The sequence below is a fragment of the Oryx dammah genome, unplaced genomic scaffold, assembly GCF_014754425.2.
Source record: "Oryx dammah isolate SB20612 unplaced genomic scaffold, SCBI_Odam_1.1 HiC_scaffold_17, whole genome shotgun sequence".
NCBI classification, from domain to species: Eukaryota; Metazoa; Chordata; class Mammalia; order Artiodactyla; family Bovidae; genus Oryx; species Oryx dammah.
This window is the reverse complement of record NW_024070201.1, coordinates 61,058,828-61,076,653: the sequence shown is the minus strand read 5'-3', so window position 1 is coordinate 61,076,653 and position 17,826 is coordinate 61,058,828. Positions and strand designations below refer to the sequence as shown.

The window sequence follows — 17,826 nt, the reverse complement described above, 5'->3', positions numbered from 1 at the left end:
TTTGTATCTTAGGAATGAGTCTAGAACAGATCACTAGTATAAAACAAGCCATCTAATTAATTTCTAAGTTGTTTACTTCATATAGGTGTATCTTGCTCTAAGAAAACCCAATATAAAAAATTAAAGAAAAATGGTTGCAAGTTTTCTTTTAAAAATCATTTTAGTGCACAAAAAAAGCAGCTTGAAGGCAAAGTTTTAGAATATCATGTGTAAATAAAAATGTACATTATTTTAAACCTAATATCATTGTGTCTTTTAAAAAATCAATTTAGCATATAAGACTTTTTTTTATTAATTGGGTGGTGTTTGACTAAATTCCAAGTAACAACACAAATATTAGTCAAATTTAGATTAAAATTTTGAGGTCTTCTAACAGATGCTTTCCCTTAGTCTCCAAAAGTTTTTAAAAGTTTAATTAATTGCTGAATTGACTGTCTTTATTTTTGTATTCTTTAGTATCCATAGTCAATTTACCTGTTAACCCATGTTTTTGAATATTTATCCAGGATGGATATATTCAGTTCAGTTCAGTCGCACAGTCGTGTCCGACTCTTTGCAACCCCATGAATGGCAGCACGCCAGGCCTCCCTGTCCATCACCATCTCCTGGAGTTCACTCAGACTCACATCCATCGAGTCTGTGATGCCATCCAGCCATCTCATCCTGGGTCGTCCCCTTCTCCGCCTGCCCCCAATCCCTCCCAGCATCAGAGTCTTTTCCAATGAGTCAGCTCTTCTCATGAGGTGTCCAAAGTACTGGAGCTTCAGCTTTAGCATCATTCCTTCCAAAGAAATCCCAGGGTTGATCTCCTTCAGAATGGACTGGTTGGATCTCCTTGCAGTCCAAGGGACCCTCAAGAGTCTTCAACACCACAGTTCAAATGCATCAATTCTTCGGCGCTCAGCCTTCTTCACAGTCCAATTCTCACATCTATACATGACCACAGGAAAAACCATAGCCTTGACTAGACGGACCTTAGTCAGCAAAGTAATGTCTCTGCTTTTGAATATACTATATTAAAAGCAATAAATTCTTTTATTCAATAAGTTGGTTGAGTCAAAGACCATCTAGCTTATGAACTAGAATAATGTTTTTTTATATTGTCTTAATTGTTTTCTAGAATATACTTGGATCTGAATTTATAATGTAGAATTAACCCATATTAGTCTCACAAATTTAGGGTTGTTAATTAAGTCAGTTAAGGTTCTGGCCCCAAATATGCTGTTCTTCTAAAGTTAACATAATGCCAGTGACTCACCAACTACTAAGCTTTATTTTTTATTATTGGTAAGGAAGTTGTTGGAGAAGGCAATGGCAACCCACTCCAGTACTCTTGCCTGGAAAATCCCATGGACGGAGGAGACTGGTGGGCTGCAGTCCATGGGGTCGCTAGGAGTCAGACACGACTGAGCGACTTCACTTTCACTTTTCACTTTCATGCATTGGAGAAGGAAATGGCAACCCACTCCAGTATTCTTGCCTGGAGAATCCCAGGGACGGGGGAGCCTGGTGGGCTGCCGTCTCTGGGGTCACCCAGAGTCGGACACGACTGAAGTGACTTAGCAGCAAGGAAGTTGTAGTAATCTGTAGTAATCTGCTCACATTCAAATGAGGAGCATCTATCTGTCACATGGTTGTCTGCAGGGTTGTGGTCATTTCCTTTATTAGAATAAGCCATCCGGTTCAATCAGTGATTAAACCCTTAGCATTATAGTTTCCTGTATACTATACAATTAGCAGTATACTATACATACCACTTTCTATGCAGTTTTACAAATTGGCTATGAACTGCTATCGTGCCATTAACTACTACTATATTTGGCTGACATTGACTGTTCTCACCAAGTTTTTTATTTATTTTTTATTGCCATTTGCTTTATCCTGAATAAATCACCTTTGATTTCATCAAATCTTATTTTAGGCAAAGATGAGTCACATTTATTTCATTTTGTGTTCATCATTCTTTTCTTCTTATGTTCATTAAAAGTTTTTAGTACCTCTTAGATCCCTGAATGTATTAAGGTGCTATGGGATAAGTATGAAACGTGATACTTTTCCTCAAGGTAGTTCATTCCTACCACCATTAGGATTTCAGACCACTTTATTTTAAAAGTAGAGAAAATAATCATAGAACCCCTTGAATTCACCTTGATGGTAGTTTAGTCTCTAAGTTGTGTCTGACTCTTAGGACCCCAAGCACTGTAACCTGCCAAGCTCCTCTGTCCATGGGATTTCCTGGGCAAGAATACTGGAGTGGGTTTCCTTTTCCTTCTCCAGGGGATCTTCCCAACCCAGGGATCAAACCTGTTTCTCTTATGTCTCCTGCATTGGCAGGCAGATTCTTTACCACTGAGCCACCTGGGAAGCCCCTTACAACAAATATAAAATAATATATGGAAAAACACTTCAGAAAGTTTATCATGCTGTAGAAGTTTATGGGATTATTGTTACATGCAAATGAAATTAGGTTAAAATTAAGGCAAACCAAAACTATAAAGGGTTATTTGTGTTGACTTTCAAGACAACTGAAACATAGCCTCATCTGATAAACTTTTTTCCAGATAGGAAAGTGTGAAATTTCTTCCAACTTATTAATTGCTTTTTCTCCCTTCGTGCTTGAATTATATTCTGTTTCTTCAATGACTAATTCTCTTCTTCATATCTTCTATTTATCTTCTTCATATCATCTCTAAATTTCATGGAATCATAGAGATCATCTGATTTATTGGTTTTTAATCTTTCTTTGAATTGTAGAACCTTCCGTTAAAGATTTGGAGGTTCAGTGTTAGTTTTACAAAGTAGAACTATTTGTGCTTGAAGGGAGAATTGAAAGAACACTGGAGCCATGCATGTTGACTCTTTCTTCTCTATCAGCAGCTGTGGAGGGGGGCCGTGGAACCTCTAGGACTCCTTGGAGCACAATTTAAAAACCACTAACTGGATCCAACAATTAGGTGAATTATTCAATTACAAATAGCATGTAAAAAAGTGTCTCTGTTTATCCTCACTTTGTACCATATACTGTTTGTAGTCAATAATATTCTAAACAACCTATAAATTTTATAATGTTAGTTGAAATTCTTCATGTAGTAGATATTGTGATAATTCCTCAATGTCCAGTGTGTCTCATATGATCAGTCTGTCTTTAAGCTAATTAATATAATCTCTTATCTTCATGCCAGTATTTGGTTCAAGAATGAGCATGTGATCTAATTCTGGCCTGGGGGAGGTGGTTCAAAGAAAAAATATCCTTACTCTTTAGCAGGCGCTCCACAAAGAAGCAATGAGTTGTTATGCAATTCCTAAATTACCTCTTGCTACAGAATAAATTTTCTTATCATTTAATGGTTTAAGTATGGTTTTCTGATAGTTATAACCCAAGCATCCTGATACTAATTCATGTTTTTCATTACAGAATATTGTATTTTATACAAAATGATATTTAAAATACAAAATCTATTGATTTTAATTATTTGTTTAAGGGTCTTTGGGTACAAATAAATTCTTCTGGCTCCCTAATTGTCCTATTTTTCTCCCCAGTTCATCCAAAGCTCTGTCGTAACATCTTTCTTTTTTTCAATTAGCTCATCCTCCTTAATTCAGTCATTCACTTTATGTAGATGACTTCATATCTATATTTCCAGCCCACATTTCTTTTAATCTGCAGTTCTATATTTTCAGCTGCCTGCAGGTCATCTCCTTTTATGACTTACTGTAGTTTCAGGGTCACCTAGCCTTTGATTCTTCATTCTTCGCATCCTTCCTCCTCTGACCCTGCCCCCCCCCTAAAAAAAATTCATACAACTCTCTTTTCAAAGGAAACCCATCTTGCTGCCTATAAAGGTAACTCATCACTGATACATTGAAACTTTTTTTGAGGGAATTTATCATATATGACCTTTTATAATTTGAAAAATAATGAATTAATTTTCTTTTACAATGGTAACACCCTATGACTTAGGTTTAGTGATTTGTGCCTTTTGGCTTTCTTAAGAGTCAGTCTCTTAAGAAAGTTCAAAATTGATGCTTGTGAACTATGGTATTGGAGAAGACACTTGAGAGTCCCCTGGATTACAGGGCGATCAAACCAGTCAATCCTAAAGGAAATCAGTCCTGAATATTCATTGGAAGAACTGATGCTGAAGATGAGATTCCAATACTTTGGCCATCTGATGTGAAGAACGGACTCATCTGAAAAGACCCTGACGCTGGGAAAGATTGAAGGTGGGAGGAGAAGGGAACAACAGAGCATGAGATGGCTGGATGGCATCACCTACTCCATGGACATGAGTTTGAATGAGCTCTGGGAGTTGGTGATGGACAGGGAGGCCTGGCGTGCTGCAGTCCATGGGGTTGCAAAGAGTCAGACACAACTGAGCGACTGAACTGGACTGAAGAGTCAATCTCAGAATATCATCCATCTCTTACTTATCTTTAATAGATTTTTCATGTTTCATCAGTGAAGCACCTTTTTCATTTCTTTTCATTTCCATGCTTCTTTTTCACATTTTATAGTTTCCTATTCTCGGTTCATTTAGACAGTTTGAAATAATCTTTTTCCTTCATTTCCTCTGTCTATTTGATTATATCTTCCTTCAGAATGTCTCATATTTTCATTATCCATTTTCCAGTAGTATAGATAGTCATCATCTCATTCCTGGATTAATAAAATACCTCTTAGCCAGTGTTCTTTCCTTCAGTTTTTGTTCACTCCTTCTGCCAGACTAATTTTACCAAGTTATTCTTTTAATACATTGCGTGTATATGCCTGACACATCTACTTAGCACATGTGGAAAGAGTTTTAAATTGAATAGTTCTCCTTTGTCTTTCAAATCAAGTCCCAAACTTTTTTCCAGCCTATTGAGATACAATTGACATACAACATTATTTAAGCTTATGGTATACAATGTGTTGATTTAGTCTTAAACTTCTTAAAATTAGCTTTCCAGAACTTCCATGATCTGGTCCCAACATTGTTTCCTACTACTTCCTAATAAGCATCTTCATTCTTTGTAATCTAAAAATCTTCGTTGCCATTATCATAATTCTTAATTTTCCCTGTCTTTTTGCCTTTTTCTTCTTCATATTCCCTACAGCAACTTGAAGTGCCTTCTTTCAATTTACTTGTATTAAACGAGATTGAGTCAGGAAACATGGCACACTGGAATGGGAAATTGAGAGAAGTTTGATGGAAGAGTCATTTACAAAATTGTAGGTGGGGTTAAGGGAAGCCCACAAGGGATAGAAGCTGTTGGAGAATGATTACACCACCTAGACCTGGTGGTTACAAGGGAAGAAAGCAGATCCTGGAACCTGGAGAGAGCTATAGGTAAAGCTGTTGAAGAAAGCTGCAAATCAGAAGCTGTGGCCTTTGGTAAAGGTACAGAGCTGTTGCCAGTTTGTGGTCATGTAGGGAGGGAGCTGGGGAAAATACCTCAATCACTCTGTCTTCCTAGCATACTGATTACTGGTGCCTCCCAGAGATTGAACCCAACAAAGTCAGAGGGAAGGGAACTTGCTTGCGGTATCCACAGATGCCAGCCACATAAGTCATAAAGAGTGGAAAATGAATCAGCAGGCACAAATGCAGGATATCCAGTATATTACTTACTCTTCTAGGCTCACCAGCTTCATTTAAATTTCTTTCCTTATTCAATACATGCTGATTGTTCTGTTAGTGCATAATTTTGTCTGCCTGCTTTTTGGAGACAGGAGAATAAAGCCTTATCTCTTGACCCATGTGGTTACTTTAGCAGTCATTTCATGCAGTATACATATCTAAAGGGGATATGTGAACTGAGAACAATGAATTTTTTTCTTCTGGATTTTGGACTAAACCCAAAGAGGTTTAATCAGGTGAGTTTCTGTCTAGGTGGCTAAGGCTGTAACGTATAGAATTCTGGAGGTATCGAGAGCCCAGTTTTCTGCTACTCCTTTTTCAGCTTCCTTGATACCACACTCTCTTGGTTTCACTCCTCCCATAGTTGACTTCAGGTTTCTGTATTAGCAGCTTATTTAATCCATGAATCTTGGACTTTTTTTAGAACTCAGTCATTTGTCATCTTTCCTCTTACTAAAAGTGAAGTGATTGCACCTGTTTCAGTAGCTTTACATATTATTCAAAAAGTGATACATGAAAAATGTGTTTATTTTAGAAAAAAGAGAAAATACTTAAAAAACAAAATGAGGAAAATAAAAATTTCCTATAATCTCATCACCCTAATGAACCAATTTCAGTTTTTAAAAATTGAAGTGTACTAATCAAGATTCTTAATTGTAAGATGATTTTTTTCAGCAAAGGAATTTGGATGTTCATCTCAGACTTGGAAAATCGTCAACAGCCAGGGAATGTATATCCAGAACCATAGCATGAAACCAACTTCCACCACTAAGCTGTTTTACACTACTTATACCATCACTGTTGACCATAGTGGATACTGCTACTGCTACAGGAGTATCACTGTTGTTCATGGAGGCTTGACATGACTAGCATGGCCTCTGCTGTCTACCGACTACTTCCTGATCCAATATCCAAGATAGATGTTGCTGATTAGCAGAACCTGATCTCATGTTTCTGAAGCTAGTATCTGGCGCTTCTTTTGGGGGCTTTCAAAGTTCAAAGGGAGTTCAGTCACTCAGTTGTGTCTGACTCTTTGTGACCCCATGGACTGTAGCACACCAGGCTTCCCTGTCCATCACCAACTCCTGGGGTTTGCTTAAACTCATGTCCATTGAGTCGGTGATGCCATCCAACCATCTCATCCTCTGTCATCCCCTTCTCCTCCCTTCAATCTTTCCCACCATCGGGGTCTTTTCTAATGAGTCAGTTCTTTGCATCAGATGCCAAAGTACTGGAGCTTCAACATTAGTCCTTCTAATGAATATTCAGGGTTGATTTCTTTTAGGATTGACTGGTTTGATCTCCTTGCAGTCCAAGGGACTCCCAAGAGTCTTCTCCAACACCACAGATCAAAAGCATCAGTTCTTCTGTGCTCAGCTTTCTTTATAGTCCAGCTCTTACATCCACACATGATTACTGGAAAAACCATAGCTTTGAGTAGACAGACCTTTGTTGGCAAAGTAATGCCTCTGCTTTATAATATGCTGTCTAGGTTTGTCACAGCTTTTCTTCCAGGTAGCAAGCATCTTTTAATTTTATGGCTGCTGTCACCATCTGCAGTGATTTTGGAGCCCAAGAAAATAAAGTCTGTCACTGTTTCCATTGTTTCCCATTCTATTTTCCATGAAGTGATGGGACCAGATACTGTGATCTTCGTTTTCTGAATGTTGAGTTTTAAGCCAACTTTTTCACTCTCCTCTTTCACTTTCATCAAGAGATTCTTTGGTTCCTCTTCACTTTCTGCCATAAGGGTTGTGTCATCTGCATATCTGAGGTTATTGATATTTCTCCTGGTAATCTTGATTCCAGCTTTTGTTTCATCCAGCCCACCATTTCACATGATGTACTCTGCATAGAAGTTAAATAATCAGGGTGACAGTATACAGCCTTGACATATTCCTTTCCCAGTTTGGAACCAGTTCATTGTTCCATGTTGCTTCTTGACCTGCATACAGGATTCTCAGGAGGCAGGTCAGATGGTTTGGTATTCCCATCTCTTTCAGAATTTTCCAGTTTGTTGTGATTCACACAGTCAAAGGCTTTAGTGTAGTCAATGAAGCAGGAGTTGATGTTTTTCTGGAATTCTCTTGCTTTTTCTATGATCCAACAGATGTTGGCAATTTGATCTCTGGTTACAATGCTGTGTAATCAAGAAAATCAGATCCTTGAACAAAACAGCAGTACTATAGAATACACACCCCCTCAGGAGTTGGTATTTCTGGATTTAAATGTATTCAGATGTGTCTGTTAAACTCCATGAGCATGTCACTGCACAATGTAGACTTCTTTTATGTCCCCATAAATTCTGTCCTCTGTAATGATGCCAGAGTTATTTTTCTAAAAGGCACATCTTGTTATGTCATTCTCTTAACCAAAATCCTTCAGTGGTTAATTCCTCATTGTCTGTAAGATAAAATTAGAACTCTTTAGCTTGGCCTACAAATCTTTTGATACTTGAATTTTGCTAAATTTCTAGTCAAAACTTGTTCAGATACTAATTCATTTCCGACTTCTTGCGATCCCATGGACTGTAGCTCACCAGTTTCCCTTGTCTTTCACTATCTCCCAGAGTTTGCTCAAATTCATGTCCATTGAGTTGGTGATGCTATCTAACCATCTCATCCTCTGTTGCCCCCTTTTCCTCTTGCCCTCAATCTTTCCCAGCATCAGGGTCTTTTCCAGTGAATCAGCTCTTTGCATCATGTGGCCAAAGTATTGGAGCTTCAGCATCAGTCTTTCCACTGAATATTTAATGTTGATTTCCTTTAGAATTGACTGATTTGCTCTCCTTGCTGTCCAAGGGACTCTTCTCTAGCACCACAATTCAGAAGCATTAATTCTTCAGCACTCGGCCTTCTTTATGGTCCAGCTCTCACATCCATACATGACTACTGGAAAAAACCATTGTTTTGACTATGTGGACCTTTGTTGGCAAAGTAATGTCTCTGCTTTTTAATACTGTATAGGTTTGTCAGCTTTCTTTCCAAGGAGCAAGTGTCTTAAATTCCTCCCTCTTACCCATGACATACTAGTTCTGGTCATATCATATTAGTTCTGTTTCCTTGAAAAATACCATGCTGTTTCATGTTTCTGTACTTTTCTGAATGTTTTTGCCTGGAATATCTACTCATTTTTTGTCCTCTTCAAAAATTTATCTTTACAGACTCAGTTTAAATACCACTGTCCCGTGTAATGACTTCTTGATGCCCTCAACCAAACTGTTTATCCTTTAAACTTCTGTACTTTCCTAAACTTTTCCTGTTAAAACACTCATCACATAATTATTTCTTACATACATTTTTCTTATTAGCTGCTAATAACTTGGGAATTGATAATCTTTTATCTTAGGGGATTTTTGTTGAATAAGTCATCAGGGAAAACACCCTACTTCTGGTTGATTAGTTCATTTAGTTAGTGTATTCTTTTTAAGAACAAAGATCATGCATTCTAGCTTTGTGTCATTGTGTTTGCCTATTCTGTAACCACAGACAGCATTACCACATTGGCTAATTATCTTGCAAGGAAAGTAGGGAAAATAGACCTTAATGGGCCAGTCTTAGTCACTCAGTCGGGTCCGACTCTTTGCAACCCCATGGACTGTAGTAGAATAGGTTTAAAATGAACTTTAAAACTGTCAGAAAAGTGCCTTGCTTTAATGAAATATCTATACTGAATTCTCTGTTTGATGTTTTTTATGTTAAGGAACTTAAAAGAGTAACCTCAGACTTGATAAAGACCAAAGTCACATGTCAACAACAGAAGATGGGAGCAGAAAACAATTTAACAATTAAAGAACAAAAATTTCAAGAACTTGAAGAAAGACTCAAAATGGTATTTATTTAAATATATCCTGTCTATAAAATTAAAATTTTTGTAAAATTTATGAGATTATATAAACAATTGAATAAGAAGAGTATAATACAAAATTTTTCCTTCTTTGTAAAGTTAATATACATAGTAAATAAAGATTTCATGAATTTTTGAAAAATTGCTAGATACATTTTGGCATTATCAACAAAGCTTATCTATAACCACTTTATTTTCACTTTACTATGGTATCAGGTAATCAGGGCTTCCCTTGTGGCTCAGCTGGTAAAGAATCTGCCTGCAATTTGGGAGACCTGGGTTCAATCCCTGGGTTGGAAAGGTCCCCTCGAGAAGGGAAAGGCTACCCACTCCAGTATTCTGGCCGGAGAATTCCGTGGATTGGATAGTCTATGAGGTCGCAAAGAGTCGGATACGACTGAGCGACTTTCACTTTACAGTTCCTTTTAGAGGTAATACTTCCTGGGTGTTCAGCAGTAGAGTCTGCCTGCAATGCGGGAGACCCAGGTTTAATCCCTGGGTCAAGAAGATCCCCTGGAGAAGGAAATGGCAACCCACTCCAGTATTCTTGCCTGGAAAATCCCTTGGCTGGAGGAGCCTGGAGGGTTAGTCCATGGGTCGCAAAAAGTTGGACATGACTGAGTGACTTCACTTTCACTTTCTGGTAATCGTCTGGCCTAATGATATCTTCAGAAAAGCTTTTGGAGATGAGAAATTTTGTTGTCTTCAACATTAACACTACTTATAAGTTTGCACCAGCCTGTATTGAATATCTAACAACATCTTCAGTTCACTAGAATCGTTAATTCAGCAGTAGACAAACATTGGTACTCTGGAGTAAAAATAGGTCATGATACTCCTGAATTTGTTAAGTCCTGAATTGAATGTATAATTTGATGAATTTTGTATCTTAACTTTAAAATTATTCAAATTTTTAGGAATTAGAATTAAATAAGAAGATCAATGAAGAGATTACTTGTATTCAAGAAGAAAAACAGGCAAGCAACCTAAGATATTTTGGAAGTTAGTAAATATTCTGAAAACCAAATACAGTGTGGAAAATAAACAACAAATGGAATCATGCCTAGGTCAATTCCTAGCACTCAGTAAACACTCAGTTGGTGTATATTGAATGGATTACATATGTACCTTTTAAACCAAGTCTAACCTGTATTCACATTAAAAAATAAATCAGGGACTTCCTTGATGTTCCAGTGGTTAAGACTCCATGCTTCTAATGCAAAGGGTAAAGGTTCGATCCCTGTTTGGGAACCTAAGATCCCATATGCTGTAAAGTACTGCCCCAAACAAAAAAATCAGAGGAGAAATGAGGAGATGGTCATCTAAAGGTACAAACTTCCAGTTGTAAAATGAGTTAGTTCTAGGTATGTAATGTGCAGCATGATGTCATATTTGAAAGTTGCTAAGAGAGTAGTTTTTTTTTAATGACACTTTGAAGACATATTCTTATTTGAAAAATATTTATTTAGTTGAGGTCTAGTTGACTTACAACATTATATTAGTTTTAACTATGCAACAGTGATTCAAAATTTTTATAGATTATGCTCCATTTAAAGTTATTATAAAATATTGACTGTATTCCTTGTGCTGTACAATATATCCTTGTAGCTTATTTATTTTTTACAGAGAGTAGATCTTAAATGTTCTCCCACATACAAAAATGTTGGTGATTATGTGTGGTAATAGAGATGTTAATCTTATTTTGATAATTATATCACAATAAATATGTGTATCAAATCATCATATTTTATACTTTAAGCTTACACATATGTCAATTATATCTCAATAAAGCTGGAAAAATATTACACTAAAATAATTTATAAATAAAGTATATAAATATAAATCACTGTTTTCCTTAGTTTAGACTACTGGTACTCTAGCAGATAATTATTGAAATGTATTTATGCTTATAGCATGCTTTTGTAGGACATTATACTCTCATTTGAATTTGATATTTATAATTATTCTATTCTTAAAAAAAGATATGCAAATAAAATTTCTTCTGTTTCTTTTTTTTGCTCTTTTGATTTTTCTCTGTTTGATCCTGAATGCATACCAGGCCATTCTTGCCCATTAGCACTATGCCATTTTAGTAGCAATATATTTACTATTTGAGGAGAAAGCCCACAATAGTTTAGTTTTGAATACTTTACATTTTTCAGTAGTGTCTCAGAATCCATGGCCCATTTCAAAAACTTTGTTAATTATTTGAGGAACTCTTAGAAATAGTACTTTGTAAGAGCTCATATAATACAAATTGCATTAAATATTAATAAATGTGCCATTAGTTTATTTCAGTATATTGTTTATTATGACATTGAAATTAAACTGTATTAAGAAACTAGAAAATATATTTTAAGAATGTGAGTTTAGAAACATACCTACTGCCTTAAAACTTTTTCAATTAATATATCATATTTATACTTTTTTAAAGGGTATCATCATTTCTTTCCAACAATTGCAGCAGTTACTTCAGCAACAGACTCAAGCTAATACTGAAATGGAAGAAAAATTGAAGGTGATAAAAGAAAATAATTAGGATATATATATATATAAAACATATCCTGATTTTATATATATATATATATATATGCATATTTTCATCTAATAAACTTTACCTGTTTAGTTGCTTTCATATGTCCAGCTTTATCTGAGATCATTTTTAATTTTAGGAGTAAAGTATTGACCTCCTTCATCAACTTGGTATCAGTATCCAAAGAAATGAGCATTTTTTTTTAAGCATTTAAGTCACTAGTTAAATGTTCCATTTTATCAAGTAATTGATTTATTTTTGTAACAGATTGGGTATTTTTTTCTCTGTGTCTTAGGATTTTGGCCAAGATTCAAAACTGAAAATAAAAGGTGACAAGTGATACCACTTTCTAGCAGAGGAATCAGTAAGCTTTCAGAAGTGGGGTGGGAGGCAAATTCCTTTTCACAACATGATAGAACTGGTCCTGTTACCACAACAATCACCCCATCATCTTCTTCCCAGTATGTATAAGAAAATGACTGGGGAGAGAAAGAAGTTATGGGAGTGTTTTGGGAATGAGGATTCATTAAGTGATACTTTTCTCTTACATCCCTAGTTGAGAGAGATGTCTTCCCCTCATGAATCAAAATGAGGGAGTCTATAGGAAAATTGTGTAAAAATTGGGGTACAAGAAGGGGAGACTGCAATCTTAGTTTTTTAGATGGATGCTTGCGATGCTGTTGAATCTAAAGGTTCACTGAGGTGTTGCCAGTAAATTGTGACAAATTCATTTTGTGGGAGAAGTCGGTGTATATTTCTTGAAGTTTGGAAGTTGTGTACCAAGAACGTCTAGTCTGATGCCCAGTTTTAGTCTAGAAAATTCAAGGAGTAAAGTTTTTGGAGGAATCTGTTCCAGTGGGACTTGAAGTGTGTTTTATGCTTGTTCTAATGCGGTGTGGCCCTAGAAGGGTCATAAGCAAGAACATGGTGGTTCCTTGGCTTCACATGAAGGAACGTAGTGATTAGTGGAAGAGCAGAAACTGCCAAGTGATGGGATGTCCAACTCAAGAGGAGTTGGGGACATGTTCCACTGTGGTGGCCAGTGGAAGATATTTGTGCCCCTCGGAAGGGATTCTTGATAATGAAACATGAAGCTCATCATTTCCCAAAAAAGTATATTCACCTCCAGTGAAAAGACTACCATCAGCAGAGGCCTGGACCAGCTTCATGAGAATGTAACCAGTGCAGTTGCATAAGGCTGATAGCCAGAGGAGCCTCAAGTTTCAGGTTTAATATTCTTTCGTATGGTCACTTCCTTGACATTTTTATTAACTTATATTTAAATGTATGGTTTGTAAATTAAGTCTGATGGTAAAATGGAGCTTGCAACAGGGCTTGAAGCCCCAGCTTTGGCATTCTCCAGCCTCCCATTGCCTCCAAGGAACCATTCTTGGCTGCTGTCTCTTCTGCCCTTTTGTGCCCTGGGCCCTGCACAGCCTTATCCTCCCTGCTCCTATCTTGCCATCACTCTGTGTTGGCTGGGTCACATTGGTGGGTAGAGGCCTGTGTGTTCGGTTGTTGTCATTTACCAATGTTTGGGCTTCCCAGCTGGTGCTGGTGGTAAAGAACCTGCCTGCCAGTGCAGGAGACATAAGAAAGGTGGGTTTGATCCTTGGATCAGAAAGAACCCCTGGAGGAGGGCATGGCAACCAGTATTCTTGCCTGGAGAATTCCATGGACAGAGGAGCATGGCAGGCTACAGTCCATAGGGTCGCAAAGAGAGGGACACAACTGAAGCAACTTAGCATGCTCACCCCACACGGGTGGAGGCCTGGATGTAGCAGGGTCGTCTGAGTTGAGTACATGAGCCCTGCAGCATCTTCTTCCCAGGTAGGTGTCTTGGCAGGAAGTGAGTCCTCAGTCCAGGTAGTGAGCTGCATCCCTGCCTGGCAGTTGCAATCCTTTGGGGTTACCCATCTACCAGAGGGCCCATGGGATGGAGAGACTGACTTCCCCAACTTCAGCCAGAATGCCAGAGGGCCCATGAGATGGAGAGAATAACTTCCCCAACTTCAGACAGAACATAATACATGGGTCTTGCAGCTTGCAGGAGGTAGAACTCAAAGCTAAGTTGTGTGGTAAGGCCCTTAGGCATCTGTGAGGATCTATCTTTGGCCTGTGACTATCCCAGGGGACATTAAAGAGGAAATAAAAAGCACCTTGATAGGTGGATAGGAAGAAAAATGGAGGGGTAGAGAGACAAAGAGAGATGGAGGAACCATAAAGAAAAGAAAAGGTTTAGTATCAGTATCTTTACTAGCTTTTTTTTTTCTCTCCTTTTTTTTTTAATTTTGCATTTGGCCCCAGAAATTATGCTGAATCCATCCTCACTGAACAAAACCAAACTTAACCTGAACAGTGAAACACTATCTTTTCACCATTGATGTTCTATGATTAGTTATGTAAAGAGGTTTACCTTGCTCATTTCTCTTGCCTGCCCCCCCAATACTGTACAGATTTCACTTGGAAGGCAGAGAGGGAAAACTTATGCTAGAGCCAAATCTCCCCCTTCTTTTAACCCTTTCACCTACTCCAATAAAAGATTTTTTAAAGTTTCATAAAGTCCAGTTATCTGCAAATATGAACAAAGTTTGTGGAGGTGATAGAATTCCAGTTGAGCTATTTCAAATCCTAAAAGATGGTGCTGTGTAAGTGCTGCACTCAGTATGCCAGCAAATCTGGAAAACTCAGCAGTGGCCACAGGATTGGAAAAGGTCAGTTTTCATTACAATCCTTAAGAAAGGCAATGCCAAGGAATGTTCAAACTACGACACAATTAAACTTATAGCATATGCTAGCAAAGTAATGCTCAAAATTCTCCAAGCCAGGCTTCAACAGTACGTGAACCATGAACTTCCAGATGTTCAAGCTGGATTTAGAAAAGGCAGAGGGACCAGAGATGAAATTGCCAACATCTGCTGGATCATTGAAAAAGGCAAGAGTTCCAGAAAAACATCTACTTTTGCTTTATTGACTACGCCAAAGGCTTTGACTGTGTGGATCACAACAAACTGTGGAAAATTTTTAAAGAGATGGGAATACCAGACCTCCTGAACTGCCTCCTGAGAAATCTGTATGTAGGTCAAGATGCAACAGTTAGAACCAGACATGGAACAACAGACTGGTTCCAAGTTGGGAAAGGAGTACATCAAGGCTGTATATTGTCACCGTGCTTATTTAACTTATATGCAGAGTACATCATGAGAAATGCCAGGCTGGATGAAGCACAAGCTGGAATCAAGATTGCCAGGAGAACTGTCAATAACCTCAGATATGCAGATGACACCACTCTTATGGCAGAAAGTGAAGAACTAAAGAGCCACCTGAAGAAAGTGAAAGAGTCTCCGAGTGAAAAAGTTAGCTTAAAACTCAACATTCAGAAAACTAAAATCATGGCATCTGGTCCCATCACTTCATGGAAAATAGATGGGGAAACAATGGAAACAGTGACAGACTTTATTTTCTTCGGCTCCAAAATCACTTCAGTTAGTTACTGCAGCCATCAAATTAAAAGACGCAGCTCCTGGGAAGAAAAGCTATGACCAACCTATACAAGCATATTCAAAAGGAGAGACATTACTTTGCCAACAAAGGTCCGTCTAGTCAAAGCTATGGTTTTTCCAGTAGTTATGTATGGATGTGAGAGTTGGACTATAAAGAAAGCTGAGCACTGAAGAATTGATGCTTTTGAACTGTGGTATTGGAAAAGACTCTTGAGAGTCCCTTGGACTGCAGTGAGATCCAACCAATCCATCCTAAAGGAAATCAGTCCTGAATATTCATTGAAAGGACTGATGCTGAAGCTGAAATTCCAATACTTTGGCCACCTGATGCAAAGAACCGACTCATTGGAAAGACCCTGATGCTGGGAAAGATTGAAGGCAGGAGGAGAAAAGGATAACAGAGGATGAGATGGTTAAATGGGATCACTGACCTAATGGATGTGAGTTTGAGTAAGCTCCAGGAGTTGGTGATGGACAGGGAGGCCTGGCGTGCTGCAGTCCATGGGGTTGCAAAGAGTCAGACACAACTGAGCGACTGAACTGAACTGACCTCCTCTACCCACCCTATAGGTGCTTAATGGGGATTATTTCCCTAAGGTGTTAAACCTTCCAAGAAATATATGAAATAATTTATTCAAATTCTTGATGAAAGCAGTTACCAGGATTGTCCCCTAATCCATTTAAAGAAGATGAAACATAGATTTTTAGGATGAACAAAATGTTAGAGATTAGCCAATCCAACCATTTCATTTTGTGATGAAATAGAGATCCACAATAGTCAAGCAGTATAGTTCAAGGCCCCAAACTAGTGGCAAAACCAGAATTAAATCTTTGTCTCGATTCTGCTCCAGCACTATTTCTACAAGATTACACTGTTAAGATATATTTCCTAGATCTGTTGGAAATGCCACTCTTGCTGGATCACTTATACAAAGACCACAACTTAAAAATTGTCCCTTACCAGCTCTAAATCCAATGTTTATGTATTGTTGAATTCTACAGGGCCTATGGTAGTCATAAATGTATATATTAGGTCAGTGCAAAAGTAATTATGGTTTTGGACTCTGAATTTTAAATCATTGTAACCAGGCTGAAACACATCTTTATTAATCAAAATAGAAACCATTACAGTCAACACATTTTTTACCAACAAGAAATGTTTGTATATTCCTGTAGCATAAAAAATCAGTGCTTTGGGATTCAACAAACTCTTGGAAAGCAGCCTCTTGCTGGTTGTGGCAGCATTTTTCCCTGCAAAATGTTGTAGACATGCTTGAAGTAGTAGTAGTCAGTTGGTGAGAGATCAGGTGAATATGGCAGATGAGGTAAAACTTTATAGCCTAATTGGTTCAACTTTTGAAATATTGGTTGTACCACATGCAGCTGGGCATTATCACAGAGAAGAGTTGGGCCCTTTCTGTTGGCCAATGCTGGCTGCAGGAATTGTCATTTTCAGTGCTTCTCATCAATTTGCTGAGCATACTTCTCAGATGTAATGGTTTCACCATAATTCAGAAAGCTGCGGTGGATCAGACCAGCAGAAGATCACCAAACGTGACCGTGACTTTTTTTTCCATTCTTGTTTGGCTTTGGAAAGTGCTTTGGAGCCTCTTCTTGGTCCAACCACTGAGCTGGTTGTCACTGATTGTTGTATAATATCTACTTTTCTTTGCACATCACAGTCCAAATTGAGAAATGGTTTGTTGTTGTTGTGTAGAGTAAGAGAAGAGGACACTTCAACAATGCTTCTGATTTTCGGTCAGCTCAGGAGGCCCCCACTTACCGAGTTTTTTCACCTTTCCAATTTGCTTCAAATGGCACGTGACCATAGAATGTCAACATTGAGTTCTTTGGCCTTCTCATGTACTAGCTTCAGTGATCCTCTCAGTTGATTGCTGTCAGCTTCCAGTGGCAGGCCACTATGCTCATCTTCAAGGCTCTTGTCTCCTTTGCAAAACTTCTTAAACCACCACTGCATTGTACGTTCATTAGCAGTTCCTTGGACAAATGTGTTGATGTTGTGTTTGTCTGCACTGCTTTGTGACCTGTTTTGAACTCAAATAAGAAAAATTTCTCGAATTTGCTTTTTGTCTAACATCATTTCCATATTTCTGTAGACTAAAGTACATATAAACTAAACAGCAAATAATTCATTAGCAAAAAACATAAAGCAAGAAATGCACATCAAAATAATGTGTAACAACCACATTTATTTAAGAATGTATTCCAATAGCAAATGGCAAAGTTCAACAGTGCAAAACCATACTTATTTTTGCACCAACCTGATAGTTTCTTTGAGTTAATGATGACAATAATTGTTTCC

At 37.8% G+C, this 17,826-nt stretch overlaps 1 protein-coding gene across 4 annotated transcripts in view; it reads left to right on the top strand.

Moving 5' to 3' along the window:
- The window catches only part of CCDC73 (coiled-coil domain containing 73), a 150,295-nt gene that overhangs the window by 100,400 nt on the left and 32,069 nt on the right, over window positions 1-17,826 (top strand). For all 4 annotated transcript variants that reach the window (XM_040258959.1, XM_040258958.1, XM_040258957.1 and 1 more), the window contains 3 exons: window positions 9,324-9,452; window positions 10,385-10,444; window positions 11,902-11,985. In XM_040258959.1, coding sequence (XP_040114893.1) covers window positions 9,324-9,452; window positions 10,385-10,444; window positions 11,902-11,985 — 273 coding nt within the window. The remainder of the gene's footprint in view (window positions 1-9,323; window positions 9,453-10,384; window positions 10,445-11,901; window positions 11,986-17,826) is intronic.